General features: G+C 49.2%; 6 protein-coding genes across 7 annotated transcripts; 2 read left to right on the forward strand and 4 right to left on the reverse strand.

Moving 5' to 3' along the window:
• Positions 1–376: 376 nt before the first annotated feature.
• On the reverse strand, positions 377–4,448 carry FOXG_13898 (uncharacterized protein). Its single transcript, XM_018393946.1, has one exon. It carries the CDS (start codon positions 4,241–4,243, stop codon positions 1,697–1,699), a length of 2,547 nt encoding a protein of 848 aa, XP_018253323.1. The 5' UTR covers positions 4,244–4,448; the 3' UTR covers positions 377–1,696.
• A 378-nt stretch (positions 4,449–4,826) lies between these two features.
• On the forward strand, positions 4,827–5,096 carry FOXG_13899 (uncharacterized protein; the record flags this gene model as incomplete). The annotated part of the gene is made up of 2 exons (XM_018393947.1): positions 4,827–4,869; positions 4,918–5,096. 2 exons carry the CDS (start codon positions 4,827–4,829, stop codon positions 5,094–5,096), a joined length of 222 nt encoding a protein of 73 aa, XP_018253324.1.
• Positions 5,097–5,856: 760 nt separating this feature from the next.
• Positions 5,857–8,645, reverse strand: FOXG_13900 (uncharacterized protein; the record flags this gene model as incomplete). Its single annotated transcript, XM_018393948.1, has 4 exons — positions 5,857–6,005; positions 6,059–7,518; positions 7,764–8,484; positions 8,564–8,645. The coding sequence occupies 4 exons, from the start codon at positions 8,643–8,645 to the stop codon at positions 5,857–5,859; spliced, it is 2,412 nt and encodes an 803-aa protein (XP_018253325.1).
• A 331-nt stretch (positions 8,646–8,976) lies between these two features.
• On the reverse strand, positions 8,977–12,866 carry FOXG_13901 (uncharacterized protein). Its single transcript, XM_018393949.1, has 5 exons — positions 11,871–12,866; positions 10,627–11,812; positions 10,224–10,574; positions 9,397–10,174; positions 8,977–9,347 (listed from the first exon to the last, which is right to left on the reverse strand). The coding sequence occupies exons 1-5, from the start codon at positions 11,951–11,953 to the stop codon at positions 9,202–9,204; spliced, it is 2,544 nt and encodes an 847-aa protein (XP_018253326.1). The 5' UTR covers positions 11,954–12,866; the 3' UTR covers positions 8,977–9,201.
• A 407-nt stretch (positions 12,867–13,273) lies between these two features.
• FOXG_13902 (ATPase) lies at positions 13,274–17,719 on the reverse strand (the record flags this gene model as incomplete). Its single annotated transcript, XM_018393950.1, has 3 exons — positions 13,274–16,443; positions 16,492–17,422; positions 17,582–17,719. The coding sequence occupies 3 exons, from the start codon at positions 17,717–17,719 to the stop codon at positions 13,430–13,432; spliced, it is 4,083 nt and encodes a 1,360-aa protein (XP_018253327.1). The 3' UTR covers positions 13,274–13,429.
• Positions 17,720–19,070: 1,351 nt separating this feature from the next.
• On the forward strand, positions 19,071–21,594 carry FOXG_13903 (uncharacterized protein). Of its 2 annotated transcripts, XM_018393951.1 has the most exons (4): positions 19,071–20,016; positions 20,083–20,782; positions 20,835–21,142; positions 21,198–21,594. In XM_018393951.1, exons 1-4 carry the CDS (start codon positions 19,596–19,598, stop codon positions 21,251–21,253), a joined length of 1,485 nt encoding a protein of 494 aa, XP_018253328.1. In that variant the 5' UTR covers positions 19,071–19,595; the 3' UTR covers positions 21,254–21,594. The 2 variants fall into 2 exon arrangements, with proteins under 2 accessions (XP_018253328.1, XP_018253329.1); XM_018393952.1 differs by having other exon boundaries at positions 20,835–21,543.
• Positions 21,595–22,649: the final 1,055 nt, after the last annotated feature.

Here is a 22,649-nt window from a genome sequence, read left to right on the forward strand (position 1 = left end):
ATACGTAAAACTTGAAGCAACTCCCCCCTTATAGCAAATCTTCTCTTGAATCCCTGATGAACACGCGAAAGTCCCTAGAACCAGGATGTCCCAATCTCAACCTGCGGGCCGGCATTGATCTTCAACTGCGTTGTGTTGGCTGCGGCTGTTCCTCCAAATGCAAAAAAAAAATGTGAGCGATCAAATTTTGACTTTCAAAAAAAAAAAAAAAAAAAAAAAAAAAAAAAAAAAAAAGCAATACCTGAGGTAGCACATTTTCCAACGAGAAAGGTTGGCAGAATCTCACAGAATCATGACGTGAGAACGCTAACGACCTGATTAGCCTATTTATTCTAAGACAGACAATCCATTATCCATCCATCCATCACAGGTGGACTGGTGGAGGACAAGACAAATTGCTTCATGCATCTATCGCGATGTTGAAGCGGGCCTTGAACTGGCTTCCGCCGCTAGTGTCAAAAGAGGGTAAGATGCCGGTCACGTGCAGATAGCACAGTGCCGCGCAAATGACAAATTTTCTTGCACTGTCTTTCAATATCTTCTCTCGATGCGGCTCTTGATTTTCTTCCTCCAAGCTTCAAACCTTCTCAACAACAACAAACCGCCTCTGCCTACCTCTTCACACGAGCACAACGCGCGAGACTGCACGACGACTGTCTTCCTGGAGCAGCTGTTTTGATTTTGAACGGATCCGCTTGAGCGACTTGCCGATGTGTTGGTTGTGATGGATGTTTGCTTTTGGCGGTTTGTTTGGCTAGCAAATTTTTCATTGCAGCCTCGCAATCAACCTACATTTGAATGGTAAGAATCACCACTTCCTCACTTCTGCCTCCCAGCACTACCTCCCCTCTGCATGATGACACTAGTTACATTCTTCTTTTCCCAACTGAATCGACCATGAAGAAGTTCTGTATTCGGGCCCTAGGCCTGTTACTTGCCAGTATCAACGTCTGACTACACAACCACACTCAGCTTTTCTAGCACGCGCATATTTTGCCATCCTTGCTAACATCGCTGCTACAGGTTTGAACAATGTGCTATTACCAGACGACTAACCCAGCAGCTTCACGAAGTTTTCTGAGAACTAACGTAAGTTTCTACTCATTTTTATTTCACACACCAACCACTCCCGTTTTGCATGATGAAAATTTCCTCTTAATTCGCAGTTTCCACTCGAGTCCCGATCGAGCCTTTTCTGGGACAGATGAGGGTTTATTCTTCCTTGGATGTCTGATCAAACACCATATCTTCACTTTTTGCTGTCGACTACTCTTTAATGGGTCATGAAGCTAACTGAAAAAGTTTTAGATGTTGCCATGGAGACCACTCCGCGTTCTAAATATGATAGCATAATTGAATCTGTTGATCATAATTCTTCTCGCCTTCAATTTTGTGATGTTGCTCGTGCCGTTCTCGTAATGTTGTGCATCATCTGCTTGTAGTGTCATCATGGTGGTGTATCACGACAACCTAAATCATGAGCGTGGTGAGTTCGCCTAGCGACATTCCACATCGGCGAGACCCAAACCCCTTCTGCTATGCAGTGATAGATAGATAGCTGGTTGTGGACCCTCATTTGGCATCGCCTCTGAAATTTCATATTTTTAAGGATGTGTCTGCAGCTCTTTCGATGTTGGTTCATAGATTGTAGTACATTGCTCATCACCATACCAGGCGTTAACTTATGCGTAAGCTGCTAGACACGAACTTCGTCTCTCATATCGTCCCTTCTCACCCTGCCGCCTACCATGCCTCTCCTGTTTCTTCCCGTCCTTCCTCTTCCAAGCCAGTTTAGCTTCAACATCTTACACAGCTCTACCACCTTCTCGTTGCCTTCTGCACCTGCATCACCCGCCGACACACCCGACAAAACACTCATACACTGAAGCATACGACCAACCATCTCAGTGATGTGCTTGGAGTCCTCGACATTCTGCTCACGTTCCCGTAGGCTGCCTAGAGAAGGCGGTGGTGGGATTCCGCCACCAGACGGCGTGAAAGGTCGTAGACCACCATCACTCCCGTGGCTGCCGAAGCTGACGTTACTGATGGCACGGCTACGGCCGCCTGCCGATCCTTCACCGAGAAGGGTTGTACTCGTAGAATTGTAAGAAGCATTAGACGGGTCGAGAGACATAGCTGTGCCGGGCCGGCCGAAAGACTCAGAAGGGGAGGTAGATAGTGATGCTTCCGGGGGAGAAGACATGGCCATACTTGCAAGCGACGAGGGCAGGAACTCAAGAGATAGTCGTGAGAATATTGTCTTGAGTGTCTCGTACCGCGGTAGAATGACAGTATCTCTGTAAGCGATAAGGACCAGCCTCCTAACATCAAGAACTGCTGGTGCCGGTGCTACACGGGCCGGTCTCTCTGAAGTAGATGCAGACGCTATAGCTCCGCCCCAGAAGTCCCGTGCCTGCTCTCCAGTCATAAGCGTACCACACCCTGACACCTCCATATCGAGTGGGAGGAAGACGGCTTGCATATATGGCAGTATGGAAGTAAAGGTAAACATCCAGAGCTCAACTAGCGTTGGTATAAATCGGTCTTCTGGGGTCTGCCGTAATGTTCGGTCAAGTGACAAGAACCCCGTGTGTAAAAGTTCTCGAAGATCCTCCAACATGGTATTTGGTGAGCGTCTATGCATGCACCACTGTATATGCATCTGTACAACTCGGTTAAAGTCTTCAACGGGGAGACGCAGGTCTTCCCCTTCAAATATGGCCAATAGCTTTGCCTTCAGGTACGGCCACGCATCGTCCAGCGACATGTGGTTGTGAAGACCGAGCTTTCCGGGGTCAACCGGATCATACATTGTCGACTGCTGGGACAGAGACGGTAGGCTACTGGGTCCTGGCCATTCGCTCTGTAAATTGAAACTTGATTCGCTCTCCAGGCGACTATCGGACCGCTCACCGAGTTTCTTATCTTTCTTGGCCTTGGCAAAGGTAGAGGAGTTGGGGCCAGGGCTCGGAGGAATATTAAAGTTATACAAAGGATTTGGCGCATTGGGATCTGTTGGTAACGAATTGCTGGCAGCTGATGATAGTGGGAGATGATACTCATCCTTGAGCTTGTGTTTTTGCCGTGAAAGAAAGTGGTGCTTCTTTTCCTTCTCTTTGCCTTTTTCCTTATCCCTTTCTCTGTCCTCGGTGGGTGTTTCGATAGGCCGAATCGTGGCTGAAGACGAATTGGTTAGGTTGTATATAGACTGATTGCTCGAGTCAACGAGACTGTTTGTGCTGAAGTTGCCGCGCTGAAGTGCTGATAGAGCCGAGCCAATCTTTCCTGGACTTGGCAATGGCTTTTCCTTGGTCTCACCTTTTGTGCTAATCTTGCCTGGGCGGGAGAATAGCTTGACCTTTGGCTTCTCTGCCTTGTACGGCTTCTCAGACGCAGGGGGTGGAGGAGGAGGAGGTTGCGAGTATGGCTGAGGCGACGCTCTCGGGGAATTGTGTCCAGATCGAGGAAATACAACATTGGCGGCAGCTGTAGCAGCGGAGGAATGAGGCCCGGCAAGTCGATCACCATGTCCTCCATGATTCCCAAACCCACTGTCCCGCGGCGCACTGGCCTCCGTCAAGCTCAACATAGGGGGACTCGTAGGCCCCTTACTTCCGCTGCCACGACGCGCTCCATCGTTTTGATCGCCAGGAAAAGGCACAGTCTGCGATCTCTGGCGCGAATGATTCTGGTGCGACATGACAGCTGCCTGCGCAGCGATCTGGCTTGCCGACAAGTTGACATTGGAGGCTGTGGCGGCAGCAGCAGCAGCCGCTGCCGCGGACGCAGAAGCGGTCGATAGATTATGATGTGACATTCCGAGGTGTGAGGAAAGATTCGATGTACTCATAGATGGTAGCGTGGGCTCGAATGAGCCTTGGGTCGCCGAATGCTTGCGCGCATGGCCCTTGACAAGCGTCGCTGGTGATCCCTGGGTAACAGACCGTGCGTTGGCCGGCCTTGAAAAGTTGTGATGTCCTAAGCTCGCAGTACTAGAGTTTCCATGGGTAGTGAATTGGGCATATATCGGGGTCGCAGGAGATGATGGTTGTGGTTGAGGAGGCGGTCGCGACTTGGGTATTGTGATAGACGGCCGAGGTGTCTCATCCTCGTCGTCTGAGGTCTCTACTCGGCGCAGAGCAGGTCGTGAGGATGTCGAAAGCTGCGAGGGTTGGGCGGATGAGCTCGATAGAGGAGCGAAGCTGCCGGGGCCGCGGGGTTGAGAGCGTGAGGGTTGCATTATTGTTTTATGCGGCTCCTGGGCCGTTGTTACATCTTGAGACCCAAAGAGATGCGAGCCCGGATCGACAGGGTCCCAGGCAGGAAAGGCGTTTAGGGTTTGTTTCGGCGTTGATGAGGTTTGGTCAAGGTTGGTCGCTTGCCCTCGATGGGAATGACGGGCTAGTGTGTAATCTAGTTATCAAGAGTTCTTATCAATATTGAGCTGATGTGGAGGAATGGAATGTCCTATGAAGTATCAGCTTAACCTGGAGTTGACCAGATTATCCTTCAGCAAGCCACTTCGCTGACTAACCTGTCTTTTAGAACGGGATTGACTATTGAATCACATGTATTGCAAAAGATATACTAGCTGAAGCGATATTGGGCTAAAATACATTGTCCAAACTTCCCGTCGCTCTATGTGGAATTGTATCTTCTGTGATTGAACTTGTTTTCATGATACAAATTGTTCCGCCATTGCTCACCCTATATCTCCATGAGCACCGGATGTGGGGTTCTTATTCTACAACCCCACGTCAAAAACATCCAAGTCTAGACTTCGACCTTCTTCCAACGCCGAACATAGTAACCATAACCTCAAAATGCCGCAACCAACTCTCACCGCAGACTACAAGTCCCCAGCGAGTGAACCGTTCAAAGTTGCCCACACCCTTCCCGCTATCTCATCTATAGCCTCCACGGCCGACAAGTCTTCATACCTCAAGGCTCTGCGCGCCTCTGTCGCCGACACCCAAGACACTATCAACAAAGAGCTCACAGCGCGAATGGAGCAGGACAAGGCGAGGGATGCCGCGGCTGAGGCCAAAGAGGAAGAGAACTATGGCGAGGAGGTGCAAGAAGAGGAGGACTGAGGGAACCAACTCCTCGCGAACGACTGCAAACCCTTCAACGGCAAGATGTGTTTGAATATGAAGGGTATTTGAGAAATATCATACTGGCTACCATCGATCCAATCCATGCAAATGCTCCCCGAAACGATGCTCCCATCCAGCCTGAACGACCCGTCTAAAATCCTCGACCCCAACTTGGCGCCTGGGATGCGTCTACTTTGTTCCCTGTTGCCCGGTTCAAACAGCCGTAGTGCACCACTGTGTTATCCGGCAGGACAGCTACAACGCTCCCACCAATGCGCATACCTCCTCCGAGTTTCTTGTGGCACACGACGCAGTGTCGTTCGTCTGTGATGGCAACGTGCCTGTTACGCCCGCCTTGCCTCCCTGTACATCGTCGCCAAGGTGCAGCCGCGCCGCGATAGAGATACCTTCAGCCTGTCGCAAACCAGCAACGATCCTTGCCTCGTTGACAAGACTATTTGCCGATCGAATGCGGCCTCGGAAGTAAGACTCCAGTGACCGAACGGGAAGGTCGTCTGGAATGAGTCCTAGAGTTGATGTCGCTGGGAGACGTGATCCATGCTTTGAAAGAAGTTCCAGTGCTGGTTCTAGATTGGGCTGGTTGGGTGGTGACGGCTGAAGATAGAGCGACAGAAGTGTATGATAAATAGATGGTGTAGAAGTCTCAGGATCCTCTGCAGTTTCATTCTTCTCGTTTGGCTGAGACGATGGAGCAGTATCTTGAGTCGAGTTGACTCGGTTACAGTATCTACTAAAGTTAGCTTGTGAGCCGATGGAACGATAGGTGAATGACATACTGTTCAGCTTTCTGGTAGTCCTTCATCTTGAATACATAGATCTCAAGGGCTTGTTTGTGTTGGTTCATGTTGCTCAATACCACAGCCTGTGCTTCGTAAAATGCTGGGTCTAAGCCGATACAAGTCAGTGTAGATCACCACACAACAGCATATGAATCTTACCATCTCTGGGAATCAATCTAAACGCCCTGCTGAGACTGTAAACTTGCCCCGGCTGTCTCAAGAACTTGATGAAGTGATTCACCATTTCATCCCACTTCTCACCCTTGTCCATCTTCTTCAAGTTTTCTACATAAAGCTCAACCAATCGGTCGTGAAGGTCTGGTGTCATGTCTTCGAGCTCAGTGATGATGTGCTCTAGATAGCGTCCTTCCAACTGTGTGTCAACATCATGTAAGAAAGAGACAACCCGTTCTCGTGGGAGGGTCTCCGCATTCTCTGTGTCACCTGTGAAGATCTCCAAGGCCTCATCTGGACTGGCTTTGAGGGTCCATTCTGCATGCTCAAGGATGAGGTCAATTTCTGACGGTGGTAGATTTTTGAGGTACTGGATGGTGCGCTGCGGTCCGTGAAGTGTTGGTGCGGCCTCATCGGGTTCTTCAGCGGCTCCAAATCGTCGTAGAAGTTCCAAAGCCTCCTTGTGTAGCTTCTTACCGTAGAAGAAATCCACCAGCTCAGTATAGCGATTATGTTCCAAAAGCTTTTCATTGACCACATTAGGGTCGCAGAAGTTAGGAATTCGGAACAGAGAGCTTGCTAGAGTTGGTCGAGAAAACATGTATGCTCGGAACAAAGTTGTGTCGACTAACCGAAAGGTATTTCGGAGCTCTTCTTCAAGTTTCTTCTCAGAATCATCGAGCCCTATCCGTAGGAACTTCTCTGCTATTTCTTCTGTTGAACCATTTCGATCACTTTGAGGTTTCAGGTTCCCAGTAACAGGATCAATTACCCGTTGTAATCGAGCACGTGTTCCAGCCAGGTAACTGTTGAGCTCCAGAACCGCGTTCGTCAAGTCCTTGTCTTTCAAGGGCAGATCCTCGTTTGACTCAGTCTCCTTCACGCTAGCAGCATCATCGCACTCCGCCGTATCCTTCTTTGAGAGGATGGATGCGGTATCCGACTGGGGCCTCCTATAGCTTCCGGTAAGATATCTGGCGAAGCCTCCTTTGCTTGACTGCGGGGTTTCCTGTGCCTGCTCAACGGGTTCAGGGGTGGTGGGACGCGTGCCATTGGTTTTCTTCGGTGTTCCTGGCGCCTCGTCCGACTCTTGTTCTTCCTCTTCGCGGCCGGCCCACGCAGATAGTTCTCCAGCAATGGAGGGAGGAAACATCCTGAGAACTCGTTCAGGAGGTGCATGTACGGTATCCTCATTGAAGAGATCCATCGCCTGGCGATATTTCTTTTTCTTGAATAGCCCTTCAGCTTTGAGCATCTTGACCTCACGGAGTGTCTGCGACTTGTTCTTTAGCAATGCATCTTCAAGCATTTCGAGAATGCTAATAGCCTCATCGAAGTGGCCACCGTCTACTAGTTCCTGAACCTGAGAGTCATAGTCTGTTGAGTCCATCTTCCAAACACATCGTTCACTGGAGATGTGAAAACCTTTCCCGGCATGTGCTAAGCTGTAAGTGGGGTGACGGGAAAGTGACGCTGAGCAGCACCCGGTAGTGATAGATTCTGGAGTGATGATAATGTTATAGGGATTCCGAACTTCCAGGGAGCCTTTTGAAGGCGCTTGCAAGGCAAGGATATATGGGATACGAGTACCCTATGGATTCAGGGGCATGGTTCCAGGGAATCTGCCGTCTGTCGAGGGGTTTTCCCGTCATCATCGATGAATAGTGTGTTGATATCCTTTGCGAGCAACATTTCTCCCTCAGCCAATTTGGCCGCCAAAGGCTTGGGCATATAACCTCCCAATCCCATGTATCCCATACCGGCACTGCTCATTGCACCAAATCGGCTAGTCTGCCCAGCTGCTGGTCCTGAACCCGGACTCACGATATCTTCGACCTCACGTGTTACGACGTCGACCATAACGTATCCGCCATTCATACCACATACAAGCTTTGTCGCATTTGCCCATGTTACTGATCGAATCGACTCAGCCAGCACGATCTCGTCCACATCCTCGGAAAGTTCGCTCTCAAGCCAGCTCCAGAGTAGTAATTTCCTCTTGACCGCAACAGCCAACCGGCTCACGATCTCGGGGATTCCCGTGTCCGGATCCTTGACAATATTCGATGTTGACGCAAAGCAGGATGCATTTTTGGTCCGGCTTAGGGTCTCAATAAGTTCGTAGGTTTTGAGATCGTGAAAAGAGACGTGATAATTCGACAAGGATACAATTGTGTTTGCGTCCTTTATAATAGCCAGCTGCTCGATTGCTCGCGGCGAGAAGCGTTCCACCTCGCGCATCAAATCAGTTGGCTTTTCTGACCTTTGCGCAGTAGTATGGTCGTCGTCCGCTGCAGACGACGAACCATTGGCATTTGTATCGGCGGAACCATTCTGAAGTTGGTCGGAAAGCTCGTTTAGACGGTAGATTCGGAGTGCGCCATTGTTAAGGCCGACGAGAACGCGGTCACCTGAGAGCCGAAAGTTAGTCAGTCGGTGTCGTAGAAACTGCGGTGAAAGAGCAGCGAGACCACGGGGATATGCGCATACCTTGAGCGAGGATCGTCTCAATCTTAGATTTATCTTTTTGTCGCAGCTCGATGATGGGACGAGCTGTGAAAGCGGAGAGCATGGCGCCGGCCAGCTCGAAGCTGTAGAGGTTATTGGGAGAAGAGGCGCATCAGTCGGTCCCAGAGTTAGCCAAGTGCACGATTTGCCAGGTGAAGACGCTATCGACAAGTTCAAAGCATGAGATATCAAGATAGATAGTCCGTGTTCAATGTTGTTGGTGTTTGGGTGATTTGATGGACAGGAATGGTAGGTCAGGTAGGTAGGTAGTTAGTTGGGAGTCGGTATCTGGTGGCAGGGTCATGCCGCCAACCATCGACGTCAACAGATGGCCAGAGCTTCTTGCTGTACTACGGTACAGTGCAACAGTGCGAATGCACACTAATACAATCACATTGGATGGAAGCAATAAGTCTGATATTGAAATGCTATATGACAGCATTTATTCGTAGTGGTTCATATTCAATCAACAAAAAGAAAACAGCAATAGCTTCCAGTCTATGAATCCCACGCTTGACCTACACTCATGCACATGGCAATGCGTCTGACAGAACCAATGTAAAATAACACCCAATTTCAAACACCAAAAACAACAACACATATACCGACACCCCATTGATTTAGTCAAGTCCCGCGACTTGCATGATTCCATAACCAAGAGTCACGACCACAACAAGGGTAATGAGACTGCTGGGCACACCGCGGCTAATGAAATGCTTGACCTGTAAATAACGCTGGCCGAACGGGTCTTCCTTCATAATAGCAGCTATGATAGGTTAGAAATGAGTTGTTAGGGGTAAATGCATGAAACTTACTCATGTTGGGGAATCCACTGGTTGGCAGACCCATGGCTGCACTACACATGAGCACTCCACCCATGACAAGCAGGTTGGGGTGAGGCTGGTCCATGGCAACACCAACATCGAAGACAAGAGGTAGGAAGATAAGAGCAGCGACTGTGTGGCTGATGAATGTTGCGATAACCAAGATCAGAGTCGAGAAAACAACCAGGACACCGTACAGACTCATGCCCTCCACCTTCTCAGAGACGATCTCAGCGAGGGTATGAAGCAGACCAGACGAGCGTACAGCTTTGCCCAGCGACAAACCACCGGCTGCAAGGATGATGATGGTCCATGGGAAGTTGTTGAAGTCCTCCTTGGTCAGCAAGCCGATACCGAAGAATAGCACGATGGGAATAATAGCAATAACACCCATGTCTCCAAATTCGGCCTCTAGCTGGTGGCTGGCACACCACAAAGCAATGGTAGAGATGGTGACGATAGTGACGAACCATTGGAGACCAGTGAACTTCTCCTTGACAGGCCGAATAGGGGCGATCGTGGTACCCTTACCTGGCTGGAAGGTAACCAGGAGGAGGAGCCAGATCAGAACGATCGAGAGAGCGCCAACAGGAATGACAATAAAGAACCACTGCAGCCACGTGGGCGCAGGTTGCATGATGCCCATTGCCACGACGTTCTGAGGAGAAGCGATGGGTGAGAGCATTCCACCAATATTGGAGGCGAGTGCGATACCAATAATGACAGCTTTCGACATGTTGGAATCAGAAGGCAATGTTCGCAGCATGGGCTGTATAATTGTCAGTTTGAGCCTTCATCCATTTCCTTGGTTAACTTACCTCGATGATAGAATAGCATAGAACAGGGGCCGCGACATTGCTAATCAACATAGACGCAAATGCAGCCACAAACATGTTGGCAATCAACACAGTCTTGGGCTGAGTGCCGGCCTTGCTAAGAACAAGAGTTGCCAGTCGCTTGTCGATAGTACACTTGGACAAAGCAGCTGCCAGAGTAAAACCACCGAGGAGAAGCATGATGACAGGCGTCCACATGGCAGCAAAGATGGCAGATGTGGCTGCCTTGGAGTCGAGACGTTTTTGAGGCTTGCCTGGTGTCTCATCACGAACGACGTTCAAGACAACAGAGAGGAATGGGATAAGTAATGATGTTACAAAGAGGGGGATGGTCTAAAAAGGTCAGCAATGATCAATTGCGAATTTGCCTGGCTGGAAAGCTTACCTCGGTGGCCCATAACAAACTGACAAAGACAAGCATTGCCAGGCAGTTCTGTTGCTCGGGCTTCTCCATGATGGGGAGCAGAAGCAACAGGAAGAAGACAGTAAGACAGGCAACCAGTGTCCAAAGAGACGAGCTAGCGAGCCATGGAGGTAAGGTAATCTTGCCAAAGGGTGTGCGGAACTGGGTCTCTCGGGGTGCTTTGGCCTCGTCGCCTTGTAATCTCCTCGTGACATTTCCTCTCTCCTGTCCGAGAAGCGCCTGTCCCAGGCCTGCAGCTTCAGCTCTGCGCTCGATACCAATGAGATCTCGCCACACGGTGTTACGCTCCCAAACAACATGTTCTCTGAGATGCGAACGAAGGTCTTTGCGAGCGAGCTCCTCATCTCCACCAGTGACGATCTCAGCATAAGCCCTTTCCATCTTGGTAATGTTGTCCTCGAGAACACGCTTTGTCTCATCTTTGAAAGGGTAGGCTGTCTCGACATGGGCTCGCAAATAGGGTCCCTTGAGTTCCTTATCAAGGATCTTGTCGAACTTCTTGAGAACCTTGGCAAAACCGGTGCGGTTAAGCTGGATAAATGACTTGAGTTCGCAGAGTGACACGTAGAGGCCGATAATGCGCTTCTTGAGCATGATACCAGACGAAAACATGCCAGAAGAGAACATGAGAGCTTGATCATCGTTTTCGTCGGCTGTGGTGCTGTGCCTCCTCATGTCGCGACCGAAATCGGAGGAAGCGTTCAGATCTTCAGAACGCGGCTTATGGATGTTAGGAAGTGTGCGCCTGCGGCCCCCGCTGCTTCGTCGCCTTGTTGTAAGCCCAGTAGTCTCATCTTCCTCCTCGCTCGCGCTCTCTTCATTGTCGGTGCTGCGGCTCCGAGGACTTCTCGAGCGGAAGCCGTTGCGACCATCAGGACGGTGGGCTGATGAAACAGAGAGCCTGCGAAGGTAACGATTATCGGCAATGGCATCTTCGGCCTCGTCGCCAACGTCGCGTAGCAGTTGCGCAGCTTCTTCGAGTAGCTCGCCTTCTTTGGCAACGTAGAATGAGCATATCTTTTCTAGTTCGACGCCAAGAGCTCGAGAGAAGACCTCTTCAGCATCTTCTTGGTTTATAAGAGGTCGGGATTCGGCATCACCAGTGGTTCCGCGCGCCTGATGGGCGGTCTTTTCGAGGTTGTAGATTCTGCGAGAAGATAATATTAGCTCACGCGTGGCTTGAATGCAATGTTAGCAGAACATACAGCTTCTTGAGATTGCTGTATGCAATGTAATGGCTGCTCCAATCTGGAACAGCATTGAACTGAATACTATGAGAGAACTTCATCTCGTCTTGTTCTTCTAGCCAGCGGCGCTTGTCGTCTCGCTTGGCCTGTCTTCTTGCTTCGCGATCTTGGGCGTCTCGACGAGCCTGAATAGGAGGATAATCGACGAGTTCGAACTGCTCGCTCTGGTGGGCACTGGTGCTCGTATTTGCACTACTGTCGTGGTGGTGCTGATGCTGATGCTGTGGTGCCGGGACTGGGTCGTCTAACAGGGAGGCAGCAGCACTCCCTCCTCGTCTCGGGTGGGCGTCGTTGATACGAGTTTGAAACGTGGTGAGTGCAACGCCGGGAAGAGAGGAGGGATCGTCGAGGGGCGGTGGTGAGGGAATGGTTGCGACTTGAAGGTTGGACCACCGAGTTAGATTTTTTCTATTATCGACCAAGAAGTATTGGAAAAGATGGAGTGTGTCCCGGTGACGGAAGGCATGTGGTTCGAGGGTCCCAATTGGGTGTCAAGGCCCGTAGCGGTAGTGTCAAGATCCTCTTGGAGTGGACTCTTTGGACTGTGGGATGAGGAAATCGTCGCGGCAGCCCCGTTGAACCCAAAAAAAAGTACACTACTAACGTCTCCACTGATACCGCACCGCGTTCTGTAGGGTCAAAGTAAGTAAACCTTGTTAGATTTGGGACAAAGCGATCATATGACGGCACATAAAGAATAAGTGAGGCTTGGCTGTAATGCAAAGAGCCAAATCCAGGGCAATTGTCGAGAACGAAGCAACACGCAAGTCAAGGGGTTAATGCGGATACTTGCTGCAAAGGATCACCGAAGTCGCCCATGATAGGCCGGCTTTGAGTTTCCGTGCAGATTGATCCTTGTACACTGTGACGTCGTTCCTTGGAGTTCTTCGGGACTTGCAGAAGTTGCAGTTGCTGTTGCAGTAACAAATAAGTCGATTGTGAGAGGTCGATTTCAGCTTTATATACAACGCCTATATATAGACACGTTGTTGCTTACCTTAGACGAAGTTTCATTACGTTGTCCTCTGTTTGCACCTAATTTACTCTACAGTTAAAGATTCATTCTCGTTTCATCCACTATTCCAGGACCCTTGTAAATACGACAAAAGCTTCCACGGAAATGCATGATATATCAGGATGTATTGTCTTTCTTCAAAATAAGGGGAACCAAAATACAGATACGCAAATTCAAAATGTTGGTGTGCCCAAGAGCCATCACATGATAGAAAACGTGGGCAAATCCCCTGAATTGACAGGATGGCTTCACGAGGCTGCACCCTCTACATTCTATCGGCTGAGACACCGAAGAAGAGGCGGAGGTCAGGCGTAGGCTTGAGGCGTCAGGGAGTAAGAAAACCTCTGACCTAAACTTAGGATGTCAATATTAACTAATCTAAATGCCTACTAAATGCCTACTAAATCCATGCTAAATTAACCTAAGCTAACCTAAGTCTTTTTGTCACTTAGAATAGGTCCTACTTTCTGACCTCCCTGAGGGCGTGGGGGTATCTCCAACATCAGGTACCAAGCATCTGCTGTAGAGCATTTGTGCGATAGGTCTCACTTCTCTCTACCAACTCCTCGTGTCTTCCCTTTTCAACAACCTTGCCTCCCTCAATCATAAAGATGACATCGGCCTTGCGCACCGTGTGAAGCCTATGTGTGATGGCGATCACGGTAATGCCACGTGCAACCCTCTCAAGTCCTTCTTGCAAAGCCCGCTCACTCTCAGCATCGAGGGCACTTGTGCTCTCATCAAGAAGCAGCAATTTAGGCTTACGCACAAGGGCACGGGCGATAGCTAGACGCTGACGCTGGCCGCCAGAAAGACGCGAACCATTAGGGCCACACTCAGTGTCGTAACCGTTGGGTAGCTCCATGATTACGTTGTGGATATTAGCCAGCTTACAAGCTTCATGGATCTCCTCATCTGTTGGTTCATGATCAGGAGTTGAGCCTAGCGATACGTTGAATCGTATTGTACCGTCAAAGAGTGCACAGTCTTGAGGAACAACTGCAATATCATTACGGAACTCGGTACCCTCCCGAGCACAGATATCGTTGCCGTTGATCTCAACCGTTCCGCTCGAAGGACGGTACATGCGTTGTACCAACGACATAATAGTAGACTTGCCGGCACCTGAAGGGCCGACAAGCCCAACGAATTGACCAGCAGATATGGTAAAAGACATACCCGTAAGGATCTGTATATGAGGCCGAGCTGGATATGAAAACTTGACATCCCTAAAGACGATGGTCGCTCCCTTGCTTCCGTTACTCTTGACAGGAGCTTCAGCACATGCCTCAACATCTTTCTCGGCGTTTTCAATAGCGAGCGTGAGCTCTCCTTTCTTGGCGTCATCCTTGGAGGATCCGAGGTTGATCAAGCTCAGAATTCGGGAAGCGGCAGCTCTAGCACGAGATACTTCCGGGGCAAGACTGAACATTTGACCCCAGAGCTGTGCACTGACAAGCATGCAGATGAGAATGATAAAGAACTCTCGCTGGCTTGCCTCGCCTGCAGTAATGCGAGTTGACCCCCACCAATAGGCAAATGCGTAGATCAGATTTCCTGTGCTGTTGGCCAGAGAAAGCCACAAGTTGGCATACATGGAAGCAAAGGTGATTTCCTTTCGAGGTGCTCTGAGTGCACGGCGATACGAGCTCATGACTTCTTCTTCGATAGACAGCGAGGAAATTGTCTTGAACGAGTTGACGGCTTCGTTAGCGATACCAACTGCTCCAGAAAATGCTCCAGCATGCCGGCGCTCGAACTTGGATAGAGATCGAAGCTGCATAATGCCGCAGCCAAGGAGGATAGGGACGATAACTAAACAGACGATGGCAATCTTCCAGGCAAGGATATGTGAGAGGATGATAGCGACCAAGAAGTTGACCACAATGGAGAATATTGTACCGATGATAGAGCCACTGAATCCGCCAACTGTAGCAGCATCTGTTGTGATGACGGATAACAAAGCAGTTGGTGTGCGACCCTCTGATTGATGCCAATCAAGGTCTTGCTCATAAAGGGAGCGGAAGCAAAGGACTCGGATCTTGTACAGCAACTTCTCAGCAACCATGCCGAAACCAGTCCAACTTGCAGTATTGGCCAACAACTCGACACAAGCGATCAGGAACCACATGCCTCCAAAGAACCTACCAGCCCAACGAATGTCTTCAACATGATTACATGGGCTGATATTGTCAATGGTATATCCGAAGATAAGACCGGAGGAGGAGAATGTGAGACCAACAATAGTGGCAGCAAAGAGACAGACAATGATGAGAAGGAGATATGGTCGGACCATTCCACTGATGGTTTTCATGACAGTCCAGGCGGACTTGTTGGAATCGAGAGCAGCGTCTCCCTCGGGGGACTCCTCCTTCTCCTTGACGTTTTCTTCTTTTGAATCTTCTGTCACGTCTTGTTCAATATCCTTGGTCTTGAGATCCGTGATAGAATCCTTCTCCGAGTGGATATTATCAGTGCGGACGGTGCTTGTGGTTGAGCCAGCATCTTCAGAGTCAACCGTCTGCAAACGGACCATACTAGCGTATGATCCATTCAAGGCCATGAGCGCAAGATGGTTTCCTTGTTCGATGATCTCACCGCTGTTCATGACGATGATGTTATCAGCGTTCTTGATAGTTGACAGCCGGTGAGCAATGGCAATGACAGTGCGGTTTTTGGCGATAGACTCGATGGCCATCTGGATACGGTGTTCGCTTGCAGAGTCAAGTGAAGCAGTGGCTTCATCGAGAACCAGGATCTTGGGGTCGCGAATGAGGGCTCTTGCGAGTGCAAGACGCTGTCGCTGACCACCACTAACAAGTTTTCCGCCTGTACCAACAAGAGTTCCGTAGCCATACTCAAGCCTGTCCACGAAACCAGACGCGTCCGCCAGACGGGCAGCCTCCTGAACACGATGGGCGAGGTCAATCATGTCCTGACCAAATCCTTGAGCTGCAGTCGTAAGATCTTCACCTCGTCGGAGCTTGGCAGCAAGTTCAGTAAGGCCAGTGCCGAGAATAGTAGCCTTGAATCGCTCATGCTCGGGCTGAGGGGAGTTCAGGATACCGAGAGCGATATTCTCAACGATGGATCGATCCAAGAGGGATGGCTCTTGCTGTACAAGACTCATATGACTTCTCAAGCTTTTCACATTCAAGTCCTTGAGATCGTGGCCGTCTAGGAGAACTGTTCCTTCAGTGGGATCATAAATTCGGGATGTGAGACCAGCGACAGTTGACTTGCCGCTCCCTGACAAACCAACAAGCGCCGTGTGTTTGCCAGCAGGACAATCAAACGAGACGTTCTTGAGGACGGAGTGATGGGGCCGTGAGATATAAGCAAAGGAGACGTTCCTGAAAGATACAGTTCCCTCGACTAAGGAGAGCTTCTCTCCTTTGTCGGACCCAGTATCGATGTTTGCAGGGCTGTCCATGTCTTCACGTAGTTTTTCAAACGATCCAACAGCAGCTCCAACTAAGGGCAGCAGAGGTGCGATACCGCCCAGAACAACACAGGCTATTCCGAATCAGTCAAAAGATTTAATCTCGTCAAGGAGATACTTACCATCGACCAGCAGGAGAATGACAGTATAAATGTCACCGACAGATGCACCGCCATTACCCTCAACCATGCTCGCAATTTGTGTACTACCCTGCCAGAAAGCAAGGGCATTGGCAGAGTAAGCAATGAAGTAAAGCATTCCAGCTTGAATAGCAGCAACGAAAGCTTTGTTGATACCCTGCTTTTGAGCCCCCTTCATCCTCTCAGCAAAAACGGCCTCTAGCCGAGGACCCGCCCCAAACGCCTGGACAACCGGGATATTCGCAAGAACCTCAGAGGCGATTGAAGAAGCAGAAGCGATCTTCTCCGACATTGCAGTCGCGAACTTTGCGGTGAACATGCTGCCCAGTGTAGCAAGAAGCATGAAAGCAGGCACAAGTGACACAAGAATTCCAGCGAGTGTGGTATTCTTGATGAAGGCGACCACATACGACGATACAAAGAAAGATGTACATCCTAGAATGATGCCCACCTTCTCAGAAGTTCCTGACTGAATGGCTTGTATATCCACATTGAGACGAGATGTGATCTCTCCAGCCTGTCTCTTATCAAAGAAAGTAGCATCTTGCAAGAGAATACTCATAAAGTAACGATCGCGAATGCGATTCTCGAGACGACGGCTAAAGATTGACCATGACACGATGTAGGTGTAGATGAGCGCAAAGCTGATCACACCGATCCATGTGATCATGACAACCTTTTTGTTGATGCTGTCCTGAAGTTCTTTGGGCGAATATGGAGATGCGATTTTTCCATCATCGCATGAAGCAGTATTAAGGTCGTTGACGAGTTGACCAAAGATGATTCCCATTAGAGGAAACGGTGCTCCGGCCCCTGAGGCTGCGAGAGTTCCGACGATGAGGAGGAGGATATCGACCCATGATGGGTTGGCGTAGAAGAGGAGCTGGAAGTAGATGAAGAACGAGCGTAGACCCTGAACAGGGCATCAGTTGGATGTTAGGGCAAGGCAAGAAGCTCATATCTTCTTGAAGGAACTTGCCTTTTTCTTCTTCTCTGGTGGTGTATGAGATGCAGCTGATATAGCTGATGATCTCGTAGATGGTCGTGGGGAGTGACTGGGTGGACGCTCAACAGTTGGGTCATTAAGCGCATGTATTAACGTCTCTGTTGTAGCAGGATCTGCCTTTGTAAAGTCATGATGTGGAGGCTCGCTAGCAGAATTTCTGCTAGTCGCGGCATTGTCATGCTGCTCAGGTGAAGTTGAAGCCATCTCGACTGTAAGTCGCAATAGTACCGATGGATCTTCACAATGACCCTACACACAAAAATCGAAAGAAGAGAAGAGAAGAGAAGAGAAGAGAGGGAAACTCATGATGAAAAGATATGCTACGCCGCCACTGGACCTCGAGAATATCGGCCTTGTAGGTCCCTTACTGAAGAGTATGGCCGTCTTGGCATGAGCACCAGCCCCAGACGATCCATAGCGAGTAAGCATTTGGAGACACCGAAACGGAGACGGAGCCGGTGCAGAGCCTCTAGTTCGCCGTCAAACAAGCATAATTTTACAGTAGAGTCACCCCGGTCTTGTCTTGGCAGCTCTAATGGGGATAAGGCCGCGGTGCTAGAGAAGCGAAGGATTGAAACCTCCACTACAGAATAAAGTCGAGGAGATGCGTTGAACGATTGGCCTGAAGAAGAGGACTCAGACTTGAAGAGTGAATATGGGAACGTGATTTTGTTTCTCCGGTGAGAATGTGGACGTATCACGGTGTAGTAAAGACAAGGTGATGGGCTCTGCTTTGGCCAGAGTTGAGCGTCAATATTTTTATACAGATATTCAAATTCGAGATTTCCTAAGATTCTTCAAGTCCAGGAGAACAACATCCGTCGTTATTTCCCAACGACACCAGTTCCCCGAAGTTACGAGTCGCTGGTGATCCTGTTGCCATGAGCTTGATCCATCAGCGGGGCGAGCTAATTCAAAACGTCAGGGATTGTTCGGATCAGATAATTCTTTTCGGCCATTCACTGGCTCGCTTGCCAAGCCTGACTTGACTTTTGGGCGTGGTCCCCTAGCATTGGGACTGACTAGACTGAGTTACCTGATCGGCCTTGAGTTGATTCCCTCCATCGGATTTCCGAACTGATAGCACACCAAGATCGACAGACGCAGAAGACACAGTAAGAATAATTGTTCGGTTTCAAGAACATCGTAGCTTAAGCGCATTAAAATGTCTATTGTTAAGGAGTTGAGAATATATGTTACATCTATTGCTAAGGTTGGTCGCTATATAAATAACTCACAACATCCACTCTTCTCATAACACATCCTTGCTATCTCAACATACAGAAGCAAATCGAATAAACTCTACATTGGAATTTCTTGAAAGGATTGCACAACGAAAGAGGATTTGCGTAATAAGTCCATTAGTCTAGAGATCGTCAAAATCATTACTCCAAAGATCGATCAGATAACGGTCTTCACACTGTACAATTCATCACGAGTAGTGGAATTGTGCCTCGAGACTGCGTGTTCCTGGATGAGTCAGCGGAGAACGGATATCCGTCGGATCTGATAATTTTCTCTCTTGTCCAGGGTGCTCAGGCTTCAGTGGAGTTCACGATATTCCGTCGCTTGTGGTGGCTGGCTGTCTAGGACGGATCTGATAACTTTAACTCCACATCCACAAACAAAAAAGTTCCTTGCACTAACACCAACACCGTGATCATGGAGAGTGCCCCGCTGCTTTTTCTTGTCTTACTGGTCATGCTCTGATCCGTTCCCGTTCCTCAATCTCACTGTGAGACTGCTCAAAGATTCTTGGGAATTACGATGGAGAAACAGGGCCATGCAGGCTCCAGCCGAGAGATGAAAGGTCCCTTGTTTGAAGCCGGGGCCGGAGCCGGTCTTGGTCCGATATTGAAGTCTCTCTTGCGCCTTTAAACCGAGTACGGATACAGTGTATTCCTCCTCGTATCAGATGCCATACCGCCTTGCGTCACTGGTAGTCCTCAACGGGTGCTGTCGTTTATTCCCGGGCCTTCATCTACGTATATTCTCTCACCTCTTCTTCCCTTGACTGCTTCAACTATTTCTTCTCTCATCCCCCCCATCTTCATACTCAAAGTACTCCATCATTCAGCTCATGTTGATTGCCCGAGTGTCGGCCAGGTTCTCAGGACAACTACTCAGAGTCCCACACGCGACTCTATCTCAGGCCATACGTTTCTTTACTTCAAGTTCCTTGCATACAACCCTCGCCTTGCCTCGGCCTCAGATCCAAGTAAGATCTGTTGTTTTAGCGTCACATCTCGTGTTTCGACGTCAAAATCGTCCTACATCCCACTCCAAGGCCTTTGCTACAATGGGTTCACTCCCCGAATCATCCAACGCCGTGCGCGTTCTCATCCTTGGAGGTTGCTACGGTGGTCTATCTGCTGCTGTCAACTTGCTTGATCTGAGCCAAGGATACTCTCCCCGCATGAACTCTGAGCCATACATCCACCATCCTGATCTTCCTCGCTTCAACGTCGATATCACTATTGTCGATGAGAGGGATGGCTACTGTAAGTACTCCACAGTTCAGCTGGGCTAAGCGATATGATAAGTGCCGGACCCTGACAGTATCGCAGACCATTTGATCGGATCCCCTTTGGCTCTTGCTGATTCTAACTTCTCCAAGAAGAACTGGGTCAAGTACTCTGATATCCCTGGCCTCAAGGACCCCAGCATCAACATCATCCAAGGCTCCGTCACCAGTGTCGACCCTGCAACCAAGAAAGCTACCATCTCTGCTCACCTCACCAAGGAGAAGAGCACCCTTGAGTACGACTACCTCGTCTCCGCTACCGGTCTGCGCCGCGTCTGGCCCGTCGTGCCTCAGTCCAAGACACGAAAGCAATATCTCCTTGAAGCCGAGAACCACATCACCTCTGTCCATAATGCTAAGCACGGCGTCATGGTCGTTGGTGGAGGCGCTGTTGGTATTGAGATGGCTGCAGAACTGAAAATGGTCAAGCCTCACCTCAAGGTGACTCTCATCCACTCTCGTGACAAGCTCCTTTCTTCAGAAGGTCTTCCTGATGAGACCAAGGATGTGGCTCTTCAGTTACTCCGTGAGGCTGGTGTTGAGGTTCTCATGAGCCACCGTCTAGCTGCCAACAACAAGGTCGAGACGACTGACGGAAGTGAGAAGTATGAGATTGAGTTCACCAACGGCCATAAGATGTTCGCAAGCGAGGTAATCATGGCCATTTCCAGGAGTGTTCCAACCTCAACATACTTGCCGACCTCTGCCCTCGATGCGGACGGTCTTGTCAAGATCAAGCCCAAGTAAGTAGATTGTCTTCTGACTTGGAATCCCAAGTTGCTGACTCGCGCATAGCCTGCAGTTCCAGGATGGCACACCCAACGCCGAGTCACACTATGCTGCTGGCGATATCACCAACTGGCCCGGTATCAAGCGATGTGGCGGTGCCATGCATCACGGCCACTACGTAGCACAGAACATTCATCAAAGCATCCTCAGCCAACGAGCAGGCCACACCCCAGAGTTCAAGGAGCTTGTGGTCTACCCTCCTGTGATTGGACTCGCAGTTGGAAAGAAGGCTGTAGCATCGAGCCCTGACACAGGCACTGTTTATGGCGAGGAAGTTGCTCAGTCTTGCTTCCGAGATGATCTTGGTTGGACGAGTAAGTTAAACGGGGCTTAGATATGTTTCTTAAGATGACTGACATGAGTTGATAGTTTGCTGGAACTACATGCAGCTCGGTGGCCGCAAGACTGACGAGGCTAAGGCTTAATGTGAAACGATCTTAGTGACTGGCGTTCGGGATATAATCTTTTAGACATACTACTGAGGATGATCGACAGCCTTGCGTTGTCCTGGGTGTACTATTTACTTCTTATTGATACCTATTATACGAGTTTAAGCTCTTATCCTATGTTTATAGAGTGGGAAACTATTCCAATCTTATACATGTTCACGGATGACTGGATCCATGTAGCATGAGATTGACCCCAATGGGACACTGAAGTGATGATTATCGAAGCCGTTGTCATGAAACGACTTTATCTTCGTCTTCATTTAGCATGTTAGTTGATATTCACGATTTCAACTTCATATATCCAATGCTTTCCTTGACTCGCTTACATCCTTCACCCTCAGGTTCTCTTGACAGGCGCGGAGACAAGAGGAAGGGCCAAGACTGCAGTTCTCACAACCAGCGGAACTTTATGAACCGTAACATGTTAATTTAGATAGTTGTACATATTCTAGACCCTTAGACATATAATAGTTCTGTATGAGAAGGGTTTCGCATTCTTGTAAGGCAACTAAAGTTACTCGACATTTCTCTCCGTTCCGACCTCTTCGAGAAAGGCGATCCGTAGAAGTGCGGAAGCAATAAACACATCAATACCTCTTGGCGAAAATGTACAACAAAATGACGATAAGAGTAGGTTGTATTAGATTGACAGCACATCTAGCGATCATGATTCTGCGTGACAACAGCACCCATGCTTCATTAAAGGCCACGGATCTGTACATTGCAATATAATTAATATGCGTACTAATAGGGTAAAACTTGGTCACTGGACCTAGGATGCGTTTGGAATAAAAGAATCGTTTGCAAGTCCCGAACCGTCATATTCCAGCCCTCGAGCCAAAGACATATCCTTGCGGTGGATATGCTACTTGTTCGGGTCTCCTCTACAACATCCAGACTCACGCCAATCTACAGGCAGGACAGGAGACAATCCATCAGGGTTAGGAATGTACAAATTACCGAAGATTCATTGAAAAGTTTGTTTGTTTAGAAAGCTTGTTCTATTTACGGACAGCATAAACTAATGGCATGATACATGCAGAGGACGCATGGGATAGAACTCAAGTCCTAAGCCTAGAATCCTCGAAAATCACGACAGTAAACGATGAGCCGGGAAAGCACACATGCAAGTGGCAAGTTCATAATAAACAATGAGCATTGAGGAAGCCGGAGTTTCCATTCAAGCTATGATAGACTTGGGCTGCCGTAGGTCTCAACACCGCTATATCAGACTAGCATGGACAATTCTAGCGCATAAACTCACACGGATGAGTAAATATTTTGTATTCCAAGTGTGAATACATTGCGAGTTTTGAGATGCCTTGAGACAAGAGAGCGATCTGCGAAGGACCACCTATGTCAGATACAATGT

The sequence above is a fragment of the Fusarium oxysporum genome, chromosome 10 (genome assembly GCF_000149955.1).
Source record: "Fusarium oxysporum f. sp. lycopersici 4287 chromosome 10, whole genome shotgun sequence".
NCBI lineage: Eukaryota > Fungi > Ascomycota > Sordariomycetes > Hypocreales > Nectriaceae > Fusarium > Fusarium oxysporum.

What these genes read in the sequence shown, in the direction of transcription:
- FOXG_13901 (XM_018393949.1), bottom strand. Translation starts at nt 11,953, where the DNA reads ATGAAGTTCTCTCATAGTATTCAGTTCAATGCTGTTCCAGATTGGAGC. An exon ending in GTTTGTTATGGGCCACCGAG is followed by an intron (nt 10,575 to 10,626) that starts GTAAGCTTTCCA and finishes TGACCTTTTTAG; the next exon opens with ACCATCCCCCTCTTTGTAAC. An exon ending in TATGCTATTCTATCATCGAG is followed by an intron (nt 10,175 to 10,223) that starts GTAAGTTAACCA and finishes ACAATTATACAG; the next exon opens with CCCATGCTGCGAACATTGCC.
- FOXG_13903 (XM_018393951.1), top strand. Translation starts at nt 19,596, where the DNA reads ATGTTGATTGCCCGAGTGTCGGCCAGGTTCTCAGGACAACTACTCAGA. An exon ending in CGATGAGAGGGATGGCTACT is followed by an intron (nt 20,017 to 20,082) that starts GTAAGTACTCCA and finishes ACAGTATCGCAG; the next exon opens with ACCATTTGATCGGATCCCCT. An exon ending in CTTGTCAAGATCAAGCCCAA is followed by an intron (nt 20,783 to 20,834) that starts GTAAGTAGATTG and finishes ACTCGCGCATAG; the next exon opens with CCTGCAGTTCCAGGATGGCA.
- FOXG_13898 (XM_018393946.1), bottom strand. Translation starts at nt 4,243, where the DNA reads ATGCAACCCTCACGCTCTCAACCCCGCGGCCCCGGCAGCTTCGCTCCT.